The sequence below is a fragment of the Salarias fasciatus genome, chromosome 4 (assembly GCF_902148845.1).
Source record: "Salarias fasciatus chromosome 4, fSalaFa1.1, whole genome shotgun sequence".
Lineage (NCBI taxonomy): Eukaryota > Metazoa > Chordata > Actinopteri > Blenniiformes > Blenniidae > Salarias > Salarias fasciatus.
In genome coordinates, this window is record NC_043748.1 from 16,928,632 (window position 1) to 16,951,846 (window position 23,215).

At 44.6% G+C, this 23,215-nt stretch overlaps 2 protein-coding genes and 1 long non-coding RNA gene across 29 annotated transcripts in view; 2 read left to right on the forward strand and 1 right to left on the reverse strand.

Moving 5' to 3' along the window:
• The first annotated feature begins 599 nt into the window (after positions 1-599).
• ier2a (immediate early response 2a) lies at positions 600-1,734 on the forward strand. Its single transcript, XM_030089218.1, has one exon. The coding sequence runs from the start codon at positions 696-698 to the stop codon at positions 1,269-1,271; it is 576 nt and encodes a 191-aa protein (XP_029945078.1). The 5' UTR covers positions 600-695; the 3' UTR covers positions 1,272-1,734.
• Positions 1,735-4,192: 2,458 nt separating this feature from the next.
• On the forward strand, positions 4,193-22,276 carry LOC115386752 (uncharacterized). The gene is made up of 3 exons (XR_003931321.1): positions 4,193-4,405; positions 6,768-6,789; positions 22,267-22,276. It is a non-coding gene; the product is annotated as an uncharacterized LOC115386752 (long non-coding RNA).
• Positions 7,236-23,215, reverse strand: part of cacna1aa (calcium channel, voltage-dependent, P/Q type, alpha 1A subunit, a) — a 68,842-nt gene continuing 52,862 nt past the window's right edge. For 9 of the 27 annotated variants that reach the window (XM_030089205.1, XM_030089201.1, XM_030089200.1 and 6 more), the window contains 11 exons: positions 23,004-23,100; positions 18,608-18,713; positions 18,184-18,291; positions 17,119-17,222; positions 15,361-15,476; positions 15,108-15,240; positions 13,690-13,803; positions 12,380-12,418; positions 10,501-10,711; positions 10,141-10,424; positions 7,236-8,766 (listed from right to left, as the gene is read on the reverse strand). In XM_030089205.1, coding sequence (XP_029945065.1) covers positions 7,963-8,766; positions 10,141-10,424; positions 10,501-10,711; positions 12,380-12,418; positions 13,690-13,803; positions 15,108-15,240; positions 15,361-15,476; positions 17,119-17,222; positions 18,184-18,291; positions 18,608-18,713; positions 23,004-23,100 — 2,116 coding nt within the window. In that variant the 3' untranslated portion in view covers positions 7,236-7,962. Of the gene's footprint in view, positions 8,767-10,140; positions 10,425-10,500; positions 10,712-12,379; positions 12,419-13,689; positions 13,804-15,107; positions 15,241-15,360; positions 15,477-17,118; positions 17,223-18,183; positions 18,292-18,607; positions 18,714-21,993; positions 22,091-23,003; positions 23,101-23,215 lie in introns of all 27 variants that reach the window. The other 18 variants (XM_030089209.1, XM_030089208.1, XM_030089197.1 and 15 more) reach the window with 8 other exon arrangements.

Here is a 23,215-nt window from a genome sequence, read left to right on the forward strand (position 1 = left end):
TTTCATGGTTTTTAATGCATAATTGATTATATTTACACTAGTCACCACTTGAACCTGTATATAGTAACATTATAGAATTTAACAATATTTCTTTTATTTTTATTATTATGTATGTTCTATTCTGTGTGGAGGATTACTGTTGGGATTAACAAAGTATCTCTATTCTATTCTGATTGATTATTAAAATTAGGCATTTTTAACTAGTTTGTATTATGATCAAGAAGATGCAAGTTTTACTTGGGAGTGCAGTTAAAATAATGTATTTACAGAATGTATGCAAAGAGGACTTTTTTTAACTTGATGTGTGCATGTTTTTCTCTTGTCACTGAGACTTTATGTTTTTAATGAGCCTAAAACTCCTAATCTGCTGTTGAATTGAACCCATGAAGCTGCTTTGTGGCTACCTGAGCCAGTAATGAACTTCCCTTTGACCCCGGCGCGTGCTCCCAGTGAAATATTAACCAGGTAGCAGCACATTATTAGATCAGGCAGCCACTGTTGTCTAACCAGCTGTCACGTAGTGGGCGTGGCTCCGTCCAGTGACGGCCGGCTGACGTCACAGAGGTTATAAGTAGTGGTCCAGCGCCCTCACGCTCCGTATTGCGTCTGTCCGGGAAGTCCAAGGGGAGCGACCATATTCAGATACTACTTCTGATTGTTTGTCCAACAACAACAAAAACAGCACAAGTTGTAAGATGGAGGTCAGCGCGGAGGCCAAGCGGGTCATGGTGGTGGCTTTGGGGAAACTCTACAGCTCCCGCATCCAGCGAGGGGGTCTCCGTCTCCACCGGAGCCTTCTGCTCACTCTGGTGATGAAATCCGCCCGGGACATCTACCACGCGGCCCAGGCGACCGCTGAGAGCGTGGCGTCGGACTGGGAGGTAGAGGAGCAGCAACCCCCCGCGGGGGAGATGAGCACGGAGCCCAGCGGCGCCCAGGACCTCCTCGCCGCTCGGACTTCAGCCGTGGAGGAGGCCGCGGGACCCTCCGAGGAGGAGGAGGCGGCGGCGGCGGCGAAGCTGCGTACCGGCGCGGAGGACAAGGAGAACCAGCGGCCGCCCGGCCCGCCTCAACACGCCCGGAAGCGGCGGGGCAAAGCGGCGGCGGAGCCGGACTTTCTCCCCTGCAAGAAGGCAAAACTTGAGCAGGGAAACAGCCCGCAGCCGCTCGTCGTCAGCTCCGTGCTGGTGGACTACGTGATGTGCGGGAGTGAACTGGGCACGACGACCCCAACCCCCATTCCGATACAGAGAGCCATCGCGGCGTGTTGAGACCGCACGTTACACGGAGTTGGAAGTTTCTTTTTTTTTTTCCCTTTACCAAGGCGGGACTGGAAGCTTGAACAGTCCCCACTGTGCGCCTCTTCCCCCCCCCCTCCCCCCGGTCGGGAGTTTCGGGCGAAGGACTGAGCAAAGTGCGCCCTGAAAGTCCGAGAAATGACTGTGAGCAACGCTGGGAATTTACGCGGAAGTGGCCGAGGAAACGCGCAGTCGTCCCACTGACTTTTGGCCTAATTCCGAGTTTACCGGGCCGGAGGCGGAACTTCAGAAAGTCCTGGGAAAACAAGCCTGGCTGCCTTTATGAACATTTCACACACACTTTCCGTTTAAGGACTTTGTTTCTCATCATTTCGCCTTGTTTATGTCTACATTCTGAATGAAGATGATACATGTGTTCAAGTGTACAGCATTCTCAATGGTTACAACTACCTCAGTATTTATTAAACATTTTTGTACTTGAATCTGAACTTGTGTGTCTCATACTTTTCATATAATGTAGGCTGGAGGTGTAGTAATCTAACAAAAATGCGTGGAGGTTTTGCATGAAAGTGTTACGTGGATGTTGAAGCCTGACAGGAAACCGGCCTGGGTGTGAAGAAGTTTGTTTCCTTCCCCCTACGACTTCACATCCCCCACACTGATTTGCAGCACAAAAGCTGGGACAATAATTCAGGAGTTGGTGCTCAAAAGAATGAGAGGGGGAGGCTGCAAAGCCATTGACTGACCAAACATCCAGAACAATTGGGGTCCTGTTGCCCTGAGAGATGTGTATTGCTGTGGGCTGAAGTTCACATGACAATCCCATTTATTCTATTTTTAAAACAATTTCTCTATTTCATATGACGGGTAAAGAGTTTGATGGCACACTCAATATTCTGCTCAGGTTTAACCCTGCACTGAAGCTGTAGTAGTTACACAAGTCACTTTTTTCAGGTTGAATGGTCAGTAAAACATGATTACTCAGATGTCTGATCATTTTAAATAGTAAATTTCTGAAGGCTTCTAAAAAGCAGTGTTTTATGCTTCCAAATTCAGCATGTTGCCGTGTGTGCTCGTGGGGGGAAGGAGCTTAACCCAAGAAAACAGAAGAAGGAATGTGGCAAAGGGGGGGTCGAGCCCTGCGAGTCCCCCACTGCGCAGCTTATTCTTCCGGCTGAAACCGGAGCACACTGTCTGTGTACACAGACTTTACAGGAGGAGGGCCCGGGGCGGCCTGGGCATGCCTGCCAGGAAAAAAAAAAAAACGTTCTCTCATGCACGTTAGACACATACACCCAATGACCTTATCTTGTGAGAGCATGTGTTAGTCTACTCAAAGCCAAGTATTTTTCTTCAGTTTTCTCTCTCTCTCGAACACAGAAGCTCATTGTGTTTGAATATGCTGACACGTCTATCTTTCTCCTTTCCAGAGCACAAGACACAGTTTTCTGTCAGAAATTTTCTACTTTTGCACCCTAATCTATTCAAAACCTTGCTTGTTAAATTGACTGGTTATTGCAGGGTAACATCAGTCAGCCCACTAATGCACCTGCACCACCCAGGAATGTCCCTCTGAGCTGCACCGGCTTGGAACAAATCCAGGCCTTCCTGCTGGACAGATTAAACAGACATTGTGTTCAAGTGTACTAGCAAAAAGTCACCAGAAAGCAGATCCAAAATATTCATGGGGCAGTTGATCATCACTTTAATTAAGTGAATATGCTCTAACTCATGCTGTGTGGTGTTTCATGTTTCCAAAGCTGATTTCACAAATATGGAGTGAATCAGAAAACTCCCCCTGTCAGAAGAACGGTCTGCATAGATAATAAGACAGTACAGAATGACAGAGGGAATGAGAATTTCCAGTGCCGCTGCACAGTAATTTCAATAATCACATTAACTGAGTCGTCCTTTAAAAATGTATTTAGTATTATCACACAGATTCCAAAATATCTTCCATCCATTCATCCATCTGAAAGGAAACAAGAGTACCTAGAAAAATGAAATAAATAAAAACACTGCATGTGCAATTACAACATACAAACTGCACACAAAAAGACTTGGCCTGACTGAAACCAAGCAGAATCTGCTGACGTGAGAGTGCCAGCAATTAGTCATAATGTCTTCCACCTGATTCAGATCGTTCAATGGAACTTCTAACGACAGAAAACCTACTCCACTGTGCAAATTGAAGCCAGAATCTGTGATTTTACTGCATTGTTGGTATCTAAAGGATGGGAGCTGCATCTTTTATCAGGAAATATCTGTCATTTTGCAACAGATTATCTATGCCAGACTGCAATACCTACTGATGCACCTGCTCTCAGCAAAGCAAGTTGTGAATTCAATAATGAATAGTATTCATGTCCCTACCATAAACTCCTTGAATGTGTTAGCTTTGTATTAAAACAAGTAACCAAAGGGCAGATAGACATCAAAGTACTCTGGTGTTTGACATTTTCCCATTGGGATCATATGAGAAGAGGAACAACAGACTCCAAGGAATGTATGTCAATTCAGAAATTTGCAATCAAATAGTGTGTCTGTGTTTTCCCTCTGACGGACTGGCTACTTCACCTGTAATCAACTCATATCATCCATCAGCTACAGCTGAGAGAGGTGGGCAGAGGAAACCTGGCTGTGCACCAGATGATTTTATAACATGGTGAAACTCTGTCATATGTCAACAGCTTCACAGCGTTTTGCAGATAAGTGGAAGGAAACTATTTTGCACTCTGTGCAACGCTGCGGTTGGCCACAAGCAGAAGTCATCTCTGGAAAGAAGAGTTTTCCACCACAAGAAAAACATGTCACTTCCCCATTACAGATAAAAAGAAAAAGTAGCCATCTCTGAAGTTATTTTGTATTTTGAATAAAGACTTATGCTGCCACAGTCTCGACCGATTGCCAAAACAACCAAGACACGTGACATGAAACAACTACACACACACACCCATGCAGACTCGGCAAACAATGAAGGAGGCGAGGCGCTGTGCATTCTCTCTGGATTTTATTCTTTAGGAAGAGTTCTGTTTGGAATTACAAAATGCACTGGTAGAAATAGCGGTGAAACTGGTTGAGAGTGCGACAGGTAGGAGTGTGAGAGAGACAGAGTTAGAGAGAGAGAAAGAGAGAAAAAAGAGGGAGTGAGTGAGAGATCAAAAGGTCCAACAGCCAGTCAGAACAAGTACGTCATCAGATTTGGCTCGCTTCTGCGACCCCTGACCCCCCACACAGAATAGAAGGGAAAATACACCATCTTTTGAACTGTACTTCCTTTTCTTAGTTTTTTTTTTTCATTAAAAACAGTTCTTTTTTCGTGGTGTCCTGAACATGGTCGTGTTGTGCCTCAACCCCATGTAACAGAAGAAAACAAACAAGACTTTGAAGACCACCAAAGTCTCTTTTGTGTTTTTACTCTTTAGACATTTTTTTTTTGTTAATTTTTATGCTTTTTGTTCTCAAAAATAGAAGGAAAAAGGAAACATTGCTTTTTAAAAACATCTATCTATTTATATATCTTTTTTTTTTTTTGTAATTCCTCTGAATTAGTTAATCTGCTTTTTCTTTTTATGTCCTGAAGATGACTTTTAACCCACGGTGTGGCATGCACATAGCACATGCATTTCTGGAACTAGATATTTTTTTTTCCTTTTTTTTTTTTTTTAATCTTTTGTACTTAAAAAAATGTATTTTTTTTTTCTCCCAGTAGCGACTCTACATTGCTTTTTGAAGACTTTGTGTAGTTAATCAGCGTGTTAGTGGATTTTACTGCAGCATATACACAAAGATGAAAAGTGAGCGCTGGTGTGGGTGGGGGGGGGGGGGGGGGGGGGGGGCTTCGCGCGTTTCATTCAGAGGGTCACTGGCGTCACACACGCACGCTCACACACCGATGCGCACACAGACACGGAGTTGAGGGTCGCTACAGTGACATGACTAAAACATCTCAAAGAGTTCAAAAGGATTTCTGGAGACAAAATATAGAAAATGAACGCAGGCAGAAAAACAAAACACTAGAATTTGCCAGAAACACGCTCACTTGTGTACATACAGTACATACACGCAAAAAAACCCACTTACTCACACCACAACCAGGAGCTACATACCTAGTGTGCTTTGTGATTTCTTTTTTTTTTTTTTTAAAGTGTAGTGATGTGAAAAATAATTGTCTGTGACATTCCACTGAGGTTGGAAAGACACTAATAGGCAGTTTTTAATTTTTTTTTTTTTTTTTTTTTTTTTTGATGCATTCTCTGGTCAACGTGTGATAGGCCTCCAGGTAAAATACAGGTCAAATAAACGTAACATCAGGTTAAAAAAGAAAATAAAAAAACACAAGTGGGGTGAGGGCTGACAGTGGTGTGTGTTAGTGACGAGTGTTAATTCGAGGCACACAGAGAAACACACACATGGAAATAAACCTTGTACAAGAGTGATGCCGACAGAACGCAGGTGTTTTCCAGGACTGCGACGAGACTCCTACACCTTGTATCCAACCCGTCTGAACTGTGCTACAATGCAGTTCAGTCGCTTGTGTTTCGCGCACAGCGAACGCAGGTCTGGTGGTCTACGAGTGAGAGAATGAGTTCAAACTCATCCCCGGAGCCCTGACGCTATATAAAACACTTTTGAATCGGAGGTACGGGGAGCAGCGTGACGGAAATCCCAAACCACACAGTGAGACGAGGTCGTCTTAACAGCGTCACCTGAAGGTCACAAGTGGTAGTGAAACTCCTCTTTACCACTTGAAGGAGAGAGAACCTAGAGGATGAGGCTATGTTTGGCAAATTTGCATCGAATTAACTCACCTTTCGAATTCAAAAGTACTGCTCACTGTAAACTTTGGCAGAAACACGGTCTGCCTTTTGAGACGTCCGCTTCATGTTCGCCCTCATTCTCACACTGTGTGGCCGAGGATCTACTACTGATCCACCTCAGGGTTGGAAAACTGTTCAGTTGATCTCAAGAAATCAATACAAATGTACAGAAGAAAGTATAAGACCAAATACGGAGAATTTGTCTCATTGTTACTATCATTGTGTTTTTTTTTTTTCTTTTTCTTGTATCTGTTCACCCATTATTACGATCAGTAACAAAGAAAACAAAGATGAAGAGTTTCTCTCCTTTCTGTGCCTTTCTATTGGTCTCTTTCTCTCTGGTCCCTCTGTTTAAACCCCAAGCCCTGGAAGACATTGAGATGTTACTGATTTGTCACAATTTTTGACACCACTTTGTTTTTTTTTTTAATTCAAACACACACACATATATATTTATATATACCCTGCTTTCCATTTTTAGCCTTACAACCGTAGCTACAAAAAGTTTCTCTCACAAAAAAATATGTGCAATTCCAGCTGTTTCAGTGGCAGGCATTTGGCACAGAACAGACAGTAGACGAGCAAGCAAAAAGTAATCACTTTGTTCCCTCTCAATCTCCCTACAGCCTTTTTGTTTTTTGACTTTTAGCGTAAATAAAAGGTACAGAGAGAGGAATGTCATTCAGAGGAGAGAGAGAGAGAAACAGAAAGTGTTTATAACAAAAAGAGAGAAACTCTGCAGACAACAACAGAAAGGACTGAGGAATGTTTCCCTCCACAGACAGTAGATTCTCATTGTTGCTATTATTAGTATTTTTTTTTTTGTATCATTCATGCAGGATTTCATAGGGGGTACAACTCCGCAAGTCTAAAAAACGAAGCTGTGTGGGGTGCAACAGAAGATTCAAGCTTCAATGTTTTGAAGAAGTAGAAGAGAGGGAGGAAGAAGAAGAAGCAGCTGCAGGAATAGAAGAAGAAATACCGCAGAAAACAGTTACTGGTTTTTGATTTTTTTTTCTTTTTTTTTTTCTGAAACCCATCTCTACATTTCTGTTTTTCTTCTTTCATACGTCACAGGTCGAGGTTGGCTGAATTGTTTATTTGCGGGAGGTGTGTGTTCTCAGTGACGGGGGGAAGAGTTCCCCAACACCACCCCCCTCCCCCCATGTCCTCCGGATTTCATCAGAGGGACACGTCAAACCTCGCGCAACGCTGCCCAACTCTCCCATCCACTTAGCCCTCTCACCTCATACAGGCGGACGGCTCCTTGTCAGTTTTGTTCTTATTTAAAAACACAGATGATAAAACTCATCAATATTCAACTGGTGGCTGGGAGGGTTGGATTTGATTCTTTTCGCAGCTAACTCAACGGAAGTCAGCTTGGACAAGGGAGGGGAAAAAAAAAGGTGGTCGTTCTTTTGTCTCTGACTGTAAAGTGTCATCTGTCGAGTCGCAACTCTTGACATCTTGTAAGTGGCTATAGCTCATTGCCAGAGGCATAATTTAAGACACAAAGACTAGTGTCCATCACTCCGTCTGCCTGCATCCTTGAAACTGCAATCTGAGTCTCATTTGACATCAAGTGAGGATCAACAAGAATGTGAGCAGAACATGAGTGGTAGTTTGTCACCCCCCCTCACGCTACTTGTTCCTCCATATTCTGCCTCAGCATTCTTGTTCCACGCCTACATCCTGATGCCTATCCCTCCTGTAAACCCACCAACTCACGCCAAGCAGTGGAGAGAGGAAAAGGTTGAACTGACAAGAAAGAAAAGTCGTGGTTTCCCTTGGCAGTCAGTGCTCCGACTCAGAGCTCCTCATCTTCTTTCAGTCCAACTGTCAATCATGTTTCCTCCATATGTCCCTCCCCCCTTCCCCAGGGGCTAGCACCAATCGTCGTCCTCCGTCTCGCTGTAGGGTTCATGCAGGCCCTTGCGGGGACCCCTTGGATGCCCGGCTGGGGGGGGAACCTTGTGGGGTCCGGTATGTGGGGGTCCATGGAGATGAGTGGAAGGCGACGAGGATCGGTAACCGTTGGGTAGGCGGCGCTGGGCAGCAGGCTGGACCTGGCCCTGAACAGGCCCGGTGAGGACAGTGGTGGGGGGAGGCGCGTGGTGGGCAGTCCTCGGCGAGGTACGAGTGGGCTGTGGGTGGGGATTGTTCACGGGGTGTGGCTGCGGTGGAGGAATCGGGTGGGGGTTGTGTGGCTGTGGTTGTGCGGGCGGTGGCAGTGGGTGGTTGGCCAAGGCGTGGGGGTGGGGGTTGCCGCCCTGCATGGGGCCCGGCTCATAGGCAGGCGGTTCATGGTGGGGCTCGTAGTCCTGGTAGTCCTGGTTGTAGAAGCAGCCATCGCCTTCCAGAGAGCCACCCCCTCGACCTGTGTCCCCCCAGCGAGGCGGAGGGTGATGACCCTGGCGGGGGGTGGCGTGGTGGGCCATTGGCGGGAGGCCTGCTGGGGGAGGACCCTGGCCTTGAGGGGGCTCTGGAGAAAAGCGCTGAGCGACTGGGACTGGGGGGCGGCCCTGCGGCCCCCCGGGAGGCGCGGGCACGCCCTTACGGACTACGGGGGAGTATGTGACATGAGGCCGGGGTGTTGCCGGAGTCTGAGGCAACTGTCGGCGGCCGCGGCGCGGTGTACTGGTCCCCGAGGTTGAGGGGACGGGACTTCCGCTGACCGAACTACTGCCCTACACGAAAAGTGAAATAAAGCAAATAAAAAGAACGAACCACAAATTCACCGACAAAACATGTAGAATAAAGTAGGCGATGGTAAAGATCAAGCATGAAAGAATAGTGAGTCAAAGAAAAATAGCAAAGATGAAGGAAGACAGAGAGAGGAGGGGATACCGGAGAGAAATGCGAGAAAGGACAAGAGCAGGAACCACAGCAACAACAACAGGAATAAAAACACCACCCGTAATGTAAGCGGAGGGGAGCAATGTAAAAATGAAAGGCATCAAAGGGCAGCAGAGCAGAGGATGTGGATAAAAAAGATGGGATTCCAAACAGCACCATACAAAGAGAAGCGACATGTCACGGAGAGGGGAAAAAAAAGACGACAGGAGAAAAGAAGGGCAAAGGGTTGATTTCCATACCAACAAATGTAGTACAGGGTAAATATGGCAACTCAATGTACATAAAACATATCTGTAAGTTTGTCTTCAAGTAAACTATATGCAGCATGTTATTCTTTTAAATTTCTTTTTTTTTTTTTTTTTTTTTGTTAAAGCATAAGGATAACTATTCAAATGTGAAAAACGAATTCTTCTTTTCACTAATAATTGCAGCATTTCTACGACATAGATTGAAGTTTATGCAAATGTCTGGATAATGTACATTACAAACATTTAGATATGACCTATACTGTATGTGTCCTGTAGTGTGTTTTATCAAAATAAGTCATAAAGGAAACAAAGTGGAGGGGACATGACAAAACATTGGAAATCTAAAAAACATTCATGTGGGGCAGCTAGAGATAGCTGTAAGGTTCTCAAATATACATTTTTTATGCATATTTGGTGATTTGGGAACATTCAAGTCAGCTAACACACTTGTGTTTGCATTATTATACGAACAATAATGCACACGTGTTTTGTGCATGTAGTAAAACATAAATGCATATACAAATGTACATAAAGGGAACATACCATGTTTACCGTTTTCAACAAAGCAGTGTCGCTTAAGACAGAAACACATCTTGGCCTCTAATTTGAGGGCAGCTGGAAACACTCAGGTAATACTGAAGTTTGTGGCAGTGACACTCAAACTACTATCAAGTCAAGATTGAGTTTGTAGCTTGGTTTTATCTAGGATTTTACAGATGGCAATGCATATATCGATAAAGTCACACTTAACTCAGCGTCACTGTATTGTGTTTTGTTCCACCTACAAGAAACTGTCAGGTTATCATTGCCTGATTGTCCACCAGGTAACTACCATCAAATTAGATGCCTTTAAATTAACATGAAACACTGTTCGGAAAATGTTATTTTATCCGAGCACAGCAAAGGGTGTACTTCTTTAAAGTAGATGTGACATGCACAAATCTCCTGAAAGCCCACCTGTCTGTGCGTCATGCACTCGCGACCTTCACTGGGCGATCGCGACCAGCGCCGGTCCCGCTCCCGCTCTCTATCCCGGTCGTGCTCTCTGTCACGGGAGTGCCTGTGCCCGTACTCGCCCCCTCGCTCCGCTACATACCGCTCCTTGTCCACAGAGCCGTGGTGGTGGTGATGGTGGTGGTGGTGCTTCCGGTCTTTGGACCGGCCGCGGTCTCTGTCTCGATCCTTGTCTTTGGACGTGAGGTCGCCGGAGTGGGTGGTTGTGCTCAGGTCTGTGCCCAGGCCTGACAACAAGAGGTTATTGGAGTTGCTATTGCCCTCAAGGGTGGGAAAATCAAACGCACAGGGTGTCTCTCCCACCTGTGTCACCCTCATTGTAGCGACAGAGGGACCTCTCGGACGCCCGGTGACCCCGGTCTTTTCGCCGGTGCCCGTGTCTTCTCCCCTCCTCGGGTATTGCTCGCTCCATGTTGTAGTCGTCTGCTCCTCCTTTATCTCTGTGGCCACGCCCGGACCTGCTGTGGCCCAGCGATGAGGCGGAGCGCTTCATGGGACTGCTGTCGTTGATGGTCTGAGACGGAAAGAGAAAACAGCACCGAAGGATGGAGAGAGACAGGAAGAGATTCAAGGAAAAATGTCTCCTTTGACTGTAGGGTTGTTTAATTTATGCATTTTTTAAAATCAGTTTCTTCATTCATTCATTCATTCATCTTGTACGAGCAGTTAAATAAGAGTCGAGGTGTTTGAGTATATATGGATGTGTGTGTGAATGGGACCAGTTTCTATGCAAACTGTCTTCCAACAACCCACGCAGGCTCATACACCCCTCAAATGAAAAAAATAAATAAATAAATAAATAAAATGTCACAATCATGCCACTTCAACAATACAATGTGTACAGAGTTAATGAGGAAGTTAAAATGAAAAGTTCATTAAAAAAAAAAAAGTTAATTTGAAGAAATCTACATCCACAGTGTCCGGAAGATACAACCAAGAAGTGTTAAGTGAGATTTAAAAGAGATGGATAGATAGATAGACAGATAGATAGATAGATAGACAGATAGATAGATAGATATTTGTATTCGTGCTCCAGTTACCAAACCAAGAAGGGCTTGAAGAACTCTAACTGCAGACCCTTGATACTGATTAATTCTAAATGTATCTCAGGAACAAGAAGAGATGATGGCGAACAGCCATTGTGTTCATGCTTCTCTAACTTGCTTTCTAAAAGTAAAAGCAGCCCAAAGAGTACAACCCATTACACATATTTTTCTTCACAACCCATAAATGCCCTGAATGAGGCACATTCCAGGCTGCACAGAACGCTTTAATTTCAGTTCTTTATCAGCGTGCTTTCCTCCAGCCATGCATGTACGTAGGCGTTGTCCTGAGTCCACCAGAGAAATGCATGATGGGTTTTTTTTTTAAATGCAGTTTAATGCTCAGGTATGACAGCAGGACAGAGCCTATGATACCACAACTTGCTGACCTGAGCATCAACACCTCTTTGGGGTACTTCAGTGCTACATCCTCAGCTCAACTGTCCAGGTTTTGCAGTTGTTGAAAAAGAATCATGGGTTGGTACATGTTTTGTAAGCACCTGGTTATCAAGCCTTGTAGACATAGCACTGAGAATTTCACCATCATATTCATTCACGCACAGATTCACACTGCTGCCTTGTCATTCTGTCGCTCTTCCTTACACGCACTCACCCTCAGAAATACACAAACCCGCCTCAAAGCACGTTTAGATTTTCAGGCATGCACGTTGGCAGATTTAAATGGAGAATCTGACGCAGATGACGGGCTAGTGATAACGGCATTATGAACAAGCACGCAGGCATGAGGACATCAAGCAATGAAGAACAAGCAGCAGCAGCTGAGCAAAGAGAGACAGAGACATGGAGGGCCGACAGGGACAGTCATATGAGTCCTCATGGAGAGAGGGGAAAGCTCAGGCCATGTTCAGCCCAATTCCAAACTTAATGCATCAAATGCAAGGCACAAGGGGCCGAGGGTCGGTTTTAAAACTGGGCTGGAATCTGACTTCATGCTAAAGAAAGGCGTCAAAATACATTTTAATAAACCCCTGCTTTACAAATTAGAACCACGCAACATGGAGACATGACACATGAGGGGAACACAAGATTTTAAAATTGTCTGACAATGAAAAACAAACAAGGGTCACAACAAAAGGAGAAAAGAGAGGGAGAGCAGACAGAGAAGACAGGGTACATACACTGAGGTTACTGCCACGTTGCTTCCCTTTCCTCCGCTGCTGTATGAGCACAGAGAAGACACACGCACACACACACACAGACACGCACAAAGAGCCACAAATACGCCGAAGGTATGGTCACACATGAAGCACACATGTACAAAACAAGAAAGTGAACGGAGGGAAGGGAAAAGGGGAGAAGCAAAGGGGGACAGGGATGGGTCGACGCGCAACGAAACAAAGAGTTACAATTAACAAAACGAAGTGTTAGTTGGAGGTTGAACCCAAAAAGAAATGGAGTGCCACAGTGGAGAGAGGAAAGAAGATCAGGAAGAGAAGAGGGGGACAGAGAAAGGTCTGATTAGACACCAAAGCAGCAGTGAAGGTGGCTGAGAAACACTTACCACAGACACTGAGGGGATTTGGGTGTTGGCTAATATCGACAAAATCACCATGATAGTGCTCAATCACATTGAGCAATGACCACGATTAGCAAATGGATATGCAATTTCCAACAGCAGAAAGGCAGAGACAGTGCGACTTGTAGGACACAGGAAAAACTGCACACACGCACACACACGCAGGTGCATGCACAATCATACCATTCACACCCCAGTTTAAAATTCCCTGGAATTCAAAATGAGTTCAGGACAGGAAAACCCTTTGATAGGAAGGAAGAAACAGTTTAGTGGAAAAAAAAACAAAAGATAAATAAATCAGGGTGCTGCAAATAAGGGGGGAAACAATGTGTAAGCAGTGCGTGTGTGTTTGTGTGTGTGTGTGTGTGTGTGTGTGTGTGTGTGTGTGTGTGTGTGTGTGTGTGTGTGTGTGTGTGTGTGTGTGTGTGCGAGCATGTAATAATGTGCCGTGTGTGAAAGACAACCAGAGCACTCACCGAGATATGAAGAAATACAAAATGGATGAGGGTATGAGACGTGAAACAAGGCGACCACAAATTGAACAAAAAACCTTTATGTGGGTGATCGAGATGAAGGAACAGACAAAAAGAAAAAAAAGAGAGAGAAAACAAAATGTGATAGAAAGTCTGACTTTGCCTCGGTGGCGTCCTTTTGAATTCAAGCTTGGAGGTCATCACGCCACAGTAACAGAAATTAACACGTGGATTGCTGCCTTAATGTTGCAGGAACAAATGTAAATTTGGTTCGACGATTCCTCAAGCCAGGATTCAAGCGGCCACAGGACCATGACTTTAAGCAATGAGTCAGACCTCTGGAAATAGGATTTTTTTTTTCCCAAACGAAAAGGGGGCAGGTTAAAGACATAATGACGGGGGAGCAGAGAGACAGTGGAGAGGTGAGAATGCTGCTCACTTGGTTGTCGCCTGGGAGGCGGGGCATGGAAGCGGCCCTGCCATGGCCTTCCATTGGTGGAAAGTGCTCAGTATCCGAGTACCCATCCTGCCCCATCTCTCTCATCTCTACCGTCTGCAAACAGAGCAGGAGAGGAGGAGATGATGTGACTGGTTGCCATGAAAACTAACAGGGAGCGAGGGGAGGGGGGGGGGACAGGTGGACAAGTCTGTTATCCAAAGAAAGCAGAGAACTGAGTGTAGTCAGTGGGGTAATTTAGTTAGTATGTGTACGTATGGGTGAGTAGTCTGGCTTCATTAAAAATTTGAACTGTGCAATGGATAAAAAAGAGAGAAAGAAAGAAAATTTGGTATCTCAACATAAAGACTTCCAATAAGGCAATCTCCTTTTGTGTTTCGTCATGCTGCTGTCAATTAAGCTGCAAGTAAACGCTGGCAGAGGATGTTATTTTTTGGTCTTTAATGGCATTTATGCTAGAGATGAAGAAGTGTGTGAGTTACAGAAAGTACGGATTCAAGGGGCAAATTATATTAACATCAAAGGCATGTGAAAAAAAAAAAACCAAAACAACTGATCAGATGACAATGTTTGAGATGCAGGCGCTGATACACTGCAGGCGATAAATGGGGTCGTGCAAAAATGACAAATGCTTTTGCCAGATTTGTTTGTACAAACAGCAGGTATTTTACGGCACAGCCGCATATATGTAAAAATCTATTTAATTTGGACTGCACTTTGGAAATAGGGCTGGATCAACGTTTAGGCTGTTGCTCAATTTCTACAGACTTCAGCTGGCTGACGTGGAAAATGAGAGAAACGTGTTCATGGTCCGATTCATCCCAGAGACCTGTCAGGTTCTCCAGGAGATCTAGAAGCAGAAACAGTATGGACACACACTCGTGAAAGACTGAAGAGAGACGGAAGATACATTTCAAAGGCACATGGCAGAAAAAAATAGAAAGAGAGTTTGAGCAATGGAGATAATCAAGAAAATACAAACACCATATTTGAAGCAAACTTAAGAGAAACTGCCAGAGATGACTTTGACCAAGAAATAAAAATACTGTAGAAATAAAGATAATGATACCATAATGATGTTCTGTGAAATTCAGTTTTTGTGACTTTAAACTTTGAGTGGAAGACCAGATAAGCACAACAATGTTGTAATTGTAATCTTTAACATTGTAAAGATTACAGTTTGACTCTTTACTGGTTCTCAATTGTTCTTTGGTAGTTTGTTTGACAGCGATGAAATGAAAGTAGAAACAAATGCTGAATGGACCAAATGTTGAAAATTATCTTGATGTAAATCTACAGACAACAAGGATGCATGTTACCTCTGTATTGTGTGTGTACGTGTGCGTGTATGTGCTGTCGTGCGTGCCGCTCCTGTGTGTGTGAGTGTATCAACTTTCTACCTGTGAGTTGGTCATGCTCCCCAGGCTGTCCTCGGCGTGTCCCTCCGGGCTCCAGCTGCCGACCTTCTGAGACATCTCCTGAGCGCGGGCCGTCACCCAGGAGTGGCTTTCCGGTATCCCGCCTTCCACTGGCCTGTTCAAACGCATGCATGTATACACACACACTCACCATCACACACACCCTCCAGCTGTGGTCCCCTCCTGGCAAACCACCTCTTACACCGGCAAAACACACCGACGACGTCTAACTCACAGGCTGTTGACAGTGTCTGTGGTTTCAGGTGGAGGTAGGGCGTTGTTGAGTCCCGGACCCCCATCCTGGGCGGGGGTATGTGGCTCCACGCGCTGAAACAGTAATGGCGTTCGATTCTGTGTGAGATATACAACATGGCCATCGCCAGCTATCAGGCAGACTGACAGGGAAATGGGAGGAAGGAGCATCGCAGAAACGGAGGGGTGGAAAAAGGGGGCAGTTGGCTCAAGCAAAGCCAGGCAAATAAGATCATACAGAGAGAATAGAGAGAATAAAGAAGCTCTTTGGGAAGTGAACAGCTGACAGAGGTGAGTAATAGAGAGAATAAATGACACATCAGTGCTTAATGATAACCTCAGGATCTTTTGTCAAACTACAATCCATCCCAATACTGGAATCTTGGTATATAAAAAAGGAAAAACTAAATATATTTCCATAACTAAAACAACCATCAACCTTTTCCAGAAAAGCAGAAGCAAAGCTGAATCTGATAAATAGGAAGTGACATAAGAAAGGCCCCATTGAAAAGATGATGGTGGACATCATGGCAGATAATCCTGTGGAGGGGAACATAGAGCAGGTGAAATGCATGAAGGCTCAAGTCAGATTCAAGTAGCTGCATTTCCTACTGAAATTCCTTCATTAGTCACACACTGACGGCGTAGTAGCAGCACTGCCTAACAAATATCTCTCACATTCTCAAAGTGGCCACCGATGTGTAACTACACCTGCCTATCTTAGAATTTCAAATGAATCTTTTTCTTGTTTCTTCCATTTTAAATGTGTCAAATCGTCTGTTTGCTGTGCAATGACTATACACAATAAAAATACAACAGCATTTCAAACTTGTAGATCACTGGTGTTAATGATGCTAATGCCATTTAAACATTGCAAAACACTACAAAGTATCTATTACTGTCTGTTAATAAAGGCAGTAATCTGCATCAGGAAGGACCGGGAAGTAAAGGTGGTACAGACAATCTACAGTTTGTGTTCAAAGAGAGAAAGAACATGTGGCATAAATGACATTTCTATTGCTTGCTGCCAGACTGGTGAGAGAGGAGGAATACAGAGGGATAGAAAAAGGTGCACGAGGAACAGAAACGTAGGTGTGCTTTCCTGTTTGTTTGGAACAGTTTTACACATGCAAAGGAAAAAGGCTCGTCAGTATACCCAAAAGAACACACATGTTTATGCTGCAGCACAAATCTGCCAGGCTTTCACATTGTGTTGCTGCTTTGTGGCTTAATAAAAAAAGGTTTGGCTATTATATTGTAATGTTCAGTCATTTATCTCACTGAAATATTTTACTTTTGCAAGGAAGGATCGGGACCATCATGCAATGCAGGGCCAACTGTGCACGTGAAGAAGCAGGAAAAGGGAGTTCAGAGCTACGCCATCTTCACAAGCAGCTGATACAAGACAGATATGAATTGAGGAAAAGAAGCTGCTGTGAAGGTTCCCACAATCCAGGAATGAGCACTTTCAGGGCTGTGACAACACTGCAGCTCCTCCAGACTGCACGAGCGCCCTGACAGATTCAGAATTCTGAGGTTTGCCTTTTACCACAAGATGGCAGCACTGGCTCTGTCGGTCAGGGAGAGCCCACAGAGATCCGTTTGAGGAGGTTGTGTTGTGAGGCCTGTTCAAGCTGTCACAGCCCCTGCTTGCAAAAACAAAGCTACAGACCTGTGGCCTTGATTTCAGCACGTCAGTCTGCCTTTAACTTTCAAGGGTCAGATGCAGGTGGGGCGTTACCTGCTCATCACGGAGAGCCTGTGATCGTTTGATCTTGCTCTGCCTGTAGTACTCCATGATCATCATGGCAGCGTAGATTTTCCCAACCGTCAGGTCTGTCGCTGCTGAGAGAATGACAAGTTACCCTGCAAGATTAGACCCTTTTTGTATGGACCCTGAGCGCGAGGAATGGCAAGAAAGGGTGGCACATGCACACGGCTCTCGCACTCCTCCACTCTCTTCTCACACACATGAACACAAAGCAAATGGTCTTTTCACTGACAGTTAGATTACAGCACTCAAATTTATTATCACTCTACTTAGCATTTTACTGTGCATTAATCAGTAGCGTACTACAATTAAACACTAAATATATCATGCTTGCATTGCCAAAACTACACTACTAACAAAATGCAGCCCCTTAAACTACAGTTATTAACATGCCATGGGTGCATACTTTGGGGTTTGGCCACAAAGCTTAAATAAAAAAAAATGCAATTTTATATTGTGATTTTCGTAGAAAATCTCATGCACGGCGATAACAGGCAACAACTCTTGCTTCTGGCGCCTTAGCAATTTATCCAGTGTTTATTAAGTTGTGTCCGTTTTGAGTGTATTCAATGTTACGAACTTAGGAGTATATGCCTAGTCTACAGAGCTATCCTGGAGTGAAAAGACATCTATAGAGAGTTGATCTATAGTAGGGCACCCTCTGATCGCAGGCACTAAAGACAGGAAGAGAAGTGATGGAGTCAGGAACTGGTTTTTAAGTGAATGTGGTGTGTGTAGATGGAGGTGGTGCAGGAGTAACAGTGCTGTGTTCATGTACAGTATTGCCTTCCTCTGTGCATCTATTTGTTCATCACACTCAATTAAATATGAATAGAAAGGCTTGTGCGTAGCGTGTGGGTGCGAGTGTGTGAGGTGGCGTGCCAGGTGATTCAGAGGGTGCAGCAGTGACAAAGACTGGCTGAGTGAAGCGAACCTCTGGTGGCGTGAAGAGAAACAAGGTGGGAGCTCTGGGCGGCACAAACGCGGTCGGGCCAAGCCACATTGCCGTGCCTGTACCCACACTCTGCAACTTACACTTGTGAGGCGTAACCAGCAAGTCCAGAGTCTTCTGGGAGAGGTTGGGCCAGATAGCCATCATTTCTTTCCTCAATTCTGCATCCATCTGGTGCTTGTCGATACCACCTGGACGTATTCATAACAATCACACGCACGCACGCCACAAATGCGGGGGCATCCATGCCAAAGTATTGTGGAAACACAAAAATGCACATTAAAAATGTTTGATTGATATAAAAAGATGCGAGATGGGACATACAAACATGAAAACAAGCAGAAAATATGTATTTTTTTAATTGACAAGATCATGAATATTATAAAGATCAAATCATTGCAGCATCTTGACTCCACAGGACCTTCCCCTGCAGACTCAAAGTGAGACAAAATGAGACAAAAAAAGAATCAAGCCAAAGGGGGAAGAGCAATTTCCAACACTACGCACCCTTGGCAATCTTGATGTCCAGCGCCGTGCGAATCAAAGCCATGAGGGTGGAGTTGAAGTGGACCGTGTTGTCATCGGCCACGGGCAGATCCATCCGGAGCAGCCTCTGTGAGGAAGCCAATCAGGTTGAGCAGTGAGATAATTGGGAGGTCAGTGGGTGCATGTGGAACCTCCAGGTGACGGGGGGGAGGAGCCCTGAGCAGTTGGCAGGGAGGGGATGGGGGCGGGGGGAGGAGGGGGGGTTTGGGGAGTTGAAGGAGCTGTGCATAATATCTGCAGCGGGCGCTGAGTGCGCCTGCCTGACCCTGATGGCTCACACTGAGGCACATGAGGCCAATTTGAATTTCAGTCATGTATTTCAAGCAGAGCGACAGATAATGAAACACTTTCATTAATAAGCAATGAAACTGGCCTGAGGCTCACATTCTTAATTGCTTTATGACTGTGATTTTTTTGTCTTTATGTTTTTGATATCCAAAAGATTCCAGGTGTTGGCAACACACGCATTCAATTAAGAAACAGATAGGAGAACAGGCCGAGCAGCAGCTGCTATTATCCAGAGCTCCTCCTACAGGTTTGGAGGTTCACGGTAAAAGAAACAGACCGGGCAACAAACCAATAAACCAAAAACAAACCCAGGGACTACTCCAAGGAAAGGGGAACGCCTTGGTTTTCGTTTATTGGTTTGTAGGTGTTGTTGGACAGTAATAGAAACAGCACAAAGACACACACCAACTCACTGAGTGACGTTCGTGCGTGTTTAGTGACAAAAGAGAACAACCCGCCGGCGATCCAAGCATGCATTGCATCATGCCTCTTTCTGCATTCCCGTAAAATGCCTAATTTTTTTTTTTTCACCCATATTCCTGCAAACCATTCCTGCACATCCCAGCCTCATGCAGCATGCATTGCGCACACAATATGCCTCACAGGACGATCAGCTGTGCAGCTGTACACAGAAAGCATCCTCTGTTGGCGACGTTAAAGTGAATTTGTGAGTTGTGATTGTTATTAGAGGCGTTCAGACCGCTGGCAGATGATGGTGCCGTGCTGAAATGACGGAGCAAGAAGCTCTACGGCTAATTTTCTCAAGTCTTATGTGTGAAAAATGAGTACAGACTTGGAGGGTTAATAGGTGAGAGAGAGCAGTGTTTTGTGAAAAAGTAAAGAAAAAAAAAGGGGAAAAATAAAGCCCACCATGGAAGTGTTGGTGCGAAAATGCATCATGACATTTCAAGTGAATGTAATAGAGGAGTAATGCAGGGAGAAAAAAAATGAGGTGAAAAGAAATGTTTCTTGTGCCAGAAAACAGATATAATAAGAATCGAAGGGGGAAACCTTAAGGGAAAGAGATGATAGAGAAAGAAAAATCAATAGGTTATGGGCTGGAGCATGTAAAGAGAAAAAGGCGACTAAAATAGAAAAGCTGAGGACTAAACAAAGCTGGACAGAAAAGGGATATATAAGCATACTTAGCTGACTGTGACTATAAGAAAGCAATCCTGCCTGAAGGCTCTGTGGTCTCTCCTCTGCACTGAGAACATTTAAGGTTAAAAGCAGTGGAAGTAGACGGGTCATTGTTCAGTGGACTGGTTGTAGGGTCAAAGGTAAGGTGTGGACATCTCTCACTGGCAAGTGCTTTGGGAAATTAGCACAAATATAAAAAAAATAATTGTGTATCTAAAAAATGACTGCAGTAAAAATCTTCACTTAAACACTTATAAACTGTTAAATCATGCATGAAAGGCATGATACGCTATGAACAGAGGAGGATTTTTTTTTTTTTTTAATTTCAGGAAAGAGGCTTAGAATTGGGAAATAGTTTGATGAAAAAACTAAAAGGTTGAGGAGAGAAAAAGAGCATCTGATGTACGGATGGGGGTTGGCAGGGGTCAACATAAGAGAAGGAATAACTGGGAAAAATAGAATGAGCTCAGAAAAGAAAAGACCTGGGTCAAAGAGTACATCTTAGACCAATAAGGAAGCTTTCTTTTATAATCCGCTGGAGGGCATAGCGAGACATTTCTCCTAAGGACAAATACCTCCACCCATACAAATGAAGGACTGTAATTATGGAGATTGATTGGAAATTTCAGCTATTTTTAACATCATCCACATACTATGGACAATCAGGGAAACCATTTGTGCTATTTGACCCAGGTTTATTGAAGAAAGAGGGAGATTATGATGAAGCAATGAAGTGAACTCGTGTGCCTAGAGGGGGGAAGAACACCCCGAAGCACCGCTGGCAACATGAAGAAATCAATCTGAAATTCTGTAAATTTCTATTTCGATAAGAAATTGTGTCATATTTCTGTTGTATTTGTCTGTGTTGCTTTTGACAGACGAGGGTGTGTATAGGAGGGAGGTGGAGTTGGTGGTTACGGTCACATGCAGGCAGGTGAGGGAGCATATATGTGCCGGGAAGGGAGCGATATGCAGAGATGAAGGGGGGCTGGAAACAGAATAGAACTGCATTGACGACAGAACCAAAGGACAAAGAGAAGATTGGACTTGCAGATAGAAAAAGGCTGCTTGGGGGCTTTGAGCTGCTACATGAAGGGTGACAGAAAAAAAGAACTGCTTCTGTATGGCAACCAAAGGCTCTCAGAGGAAAACACATCACTGACACAAGCCCTTCTGCTCTCTCTACCATGAGGAATAACAGAGAATATCTATGTGTAGGTTGATATGACCTAATTCTGTGTTTGTGTGTGTGCGTGTGTGTGTATATTTGCCTCATCCACAGGCTGGAACGAGTCAGAGGACTTAAGTCTAGTGGACCTTCCAAGCCCTGCTGCACACGCATGCTTCAGTGTAGGAGTGCGTATGTTTAGATATAAATATATGTCTATATGGGTTGAATTCTAAATCGAACATATGTTTGCATACATTTGCATCAATCTAAAGTCTTACAGCAAACAATGTACGCTAAAAGACTGAATCACAGTAGATATTCTATCGTGCATGTTTTGTTTTTGCTTTTTTTCATGTTGGTGCAAGTGAGGCTGTGTTCGTCGTACGCGGTGCAAACGAGCTGAGAAGGTCCCTCTTCTTCGTCCCCTCCTGCGGATACACAAGCCCCACATCTGAAACCCTTCAGCCTAATTTGTCTCGCTTCCTCCGCCCACCAATCCCACACCACCACACAATGCCACAACACTGACCAGCAAATTCCGACTTCCCATGGAAAAGAAAAACAAAAAAAAAAAACAGAAAAACTAAAGAAACAACGACACTAAAGATTACACCACGCAGAGCGCTTCAATCCCTGGTCCCTCTGTCCTAGAGAAACCCTCCCCCTCCCTCCCTCCTTCCCTCCCAACACCCATCGAAACCCCACGACACCCATAGAGGACTCGGGTGAAGATGGGGCACTTTCTGACCTTGTAGGCCACCCGTGCTGGACACCTCTTCCCAAGGCCTAGTGGAGGACACATGTGCCTCAGCATGTCATACATTTCCCTGCAACTGATCCTGCCACTGCATCAGTGCATCAGCCAGAGCCAGCACACCGTTACCACGAAAAAAAAAGCACAAAAAAAACAGAGAGATGAAGATTTTGAGAGAGGGAGCAAGGAGAGGGAGGGAGTCGGAGAAAATACAGTCGCAAAAAGAGATGGAGCAGACCATTGATTACAGTAGAGAAGAGAGAGGAGGAGAGAGAGGAATGGCAAAAAAGTAAAATAACAAAACAGAAAGACGGAAGATTCGGGGTTGATTTGGAGAGACTGTGGGGCGTTTCTTTGAGCTACAGCACTCTCTAACAGTTTGTCAAAGAAAAGAGACTGGGCGGAGAGACTGAGGGATGTAATATAGGGAGTAAATACTCTTCTAAGGTAGTCGGAGGTATATACGATATGTTTGTGTACGTTTGCACAGTAGTGTGGGGCAGAGCTTGACAGCAGGCACCAAGCTCTGAAGACAGACGGGGGGAGAAGAGGAAGGGGTGTCAATGCAGTTTCTGTCTTTCCCCCAACCCCCAAAAAACCAAGAACAATGCGACACTACAGTGGGCAACCGTAGATTACTACAATATAGCCATGGCTCCACAGCAAGCAAAAATAAAAAATAATTTACAAAAAAAAAAAGGAAAAAAAATTACAATGTGGTTAAATGTAGCTTCTTTTTTTTTTTTTCTTTTCTCCTGCATGTCATTTAGTGCATTTCACATGCTTCTCTGGGTGTCTGCATTGTCCCGCACATTCTCTCAGCAGTTCAGAATGCAAGTCGTAAAATGGTGGAAAATAATTTCTCAAGTTGAAATGATAAAGGAAATTACAAATTAAAAGAAAAATAATAAAAATAAACAGAGTACAAAGCGGCATTCATTCCATTCCTGGATGCTGTGGCTAGCAAGTGTGGTTGAGAGGTTTCGTTTGAATGGAAGTCAAACCTTGCAGGCCACCCTATGGGGGCATTTCTTGCCTAAGCCGAGAGGCGGGTCGATAACCCGTAATAAACTGTACATGTCCTTATAATGTATTCGCCCGCTGCAAGAAGAATACAGGGGAGTTAACAAACACACACGTACACACAGGAAAAAAAGACACACACACACACACACACACACACATCCAGATAAAAGAGAACATTGGGAGGAAGAGC

Bases quoted from the DNA above. Each gene is read 5' to 3' on its own strand.
- ier2a (XM_030089218.1), top strand. From the start codon at position 696: ATGGAGGTCAGCGCGGAGGCCAAGCGGGTCATGGTGGTGGCTTTGGGG.